General features: G+C 56.7%; 1 protein-coding gene across 1 annotated transcript in view; it reads right to left on the bottom strand.

The window, feature by feature from the left end:
* BDQ94DRAFT_164590 (uncharacterized protein) overlaps positions 1–845 on the bottom strand; it is a gene marked incomplete at both ends in the record, with an annotated part of 1,489 nt that extends 644 nt beyond the window's left edge. The window contains one exon of the mRNA XM_026770060.1: positions 149–845. Coding sequence (XP_026619322.1) covers positions 149–845 — 697 coding nt within the window. The remainder of the gene's footprint in view (positions 1–148) is intronic.
* Between the last annotated feature and the right edge of the window lie 27 nt (positions 846–872).

Here is an 872-nt window from a genome sequence, read left to right on the forward strand (position 1 = left end):
GTGTATCCGCGGGAAAGGAGGGTGGCTTTGATGAGATATCCTGTCCGACCACACACGTGCAGCTGTTCGAATCCAAGCTCCCGATCTCGGGCCAGTTGACGATGGAGCTGACGTGTGAACTCCTGCGGTCCGATGGAGTGTCTTGGACCACCGTGGAGTTTCCAGTTGGGGCAACTCTTATCCAGTGGTTCTCGGTTAGCCAAGCCGCGGATGCACGCAATGGTGCAGTATGGTCGCGTAGAAGGTCCGTCTTGCCGAGAGGTCTGTTTATGGTCTTGGCCGGCTCGTGTCCTTTCACCTTCCCGGGTTGATTGGCGGTGGTTGCCTTGGCCGCGGCTCGATCGGATGCGCGACGCGGCTGCGGCGGATGGCGAATGCGATTCTTGATCACTGCCGCTGCCTTTAGTGGACGAATGCTTCGGTGTCGATGCGCCCGGTTGACAACGCGCGCGAGTGCGAGCGCGTGTGTTGTGTATTTTCCGATCTGGTTTCCAGTGAGGGGGCCGATAATTAGACGCCGGCGGGTCTTTACGGAGAGTTTCGGGAATTTCTCTCAACACGTCGAGATATTCGACCTTCCAGGTTGTTAGCTGGTCGTGTGCCACATCGTGCCATTTCTGAGTCGGAGGTTTGACGGCCAGCGCTTGAAGCGTGAACGCAAGCACCTGACCGATGGCAGTCCGGTGGAGGCGCACTTCATCGTCCGCCTGCACATCCGCCTGCGCATCCTGATTCGGGATACACAAGAAATATTGAATAATGGTGGGATCATCCTTTGGGATATGAAGGAAAACGAAAGCCTCCCCGGTGCAGATGTAGCCGTATCGAACGCCACTGTCGATCATGTATGAGAATATCTGAGTGACCACGGC

Source organism: Aspergillus welwitschiae, assembly GCF_003344945.1.
Source record: "Aspergillus welwitschiae strain CBS 139.54b unplaced genomic scaffold BDQ94scaffold_146, whole genome shotgun sequence".
In the NCBI taxonomy this organism is placed as follows: Eukaryota; Fungi; Ascomycota; class Eurotiomycetes; order Eurotiales; family Aspergillaceae; genus Aspergillus; species Aspergillus welwitschiae.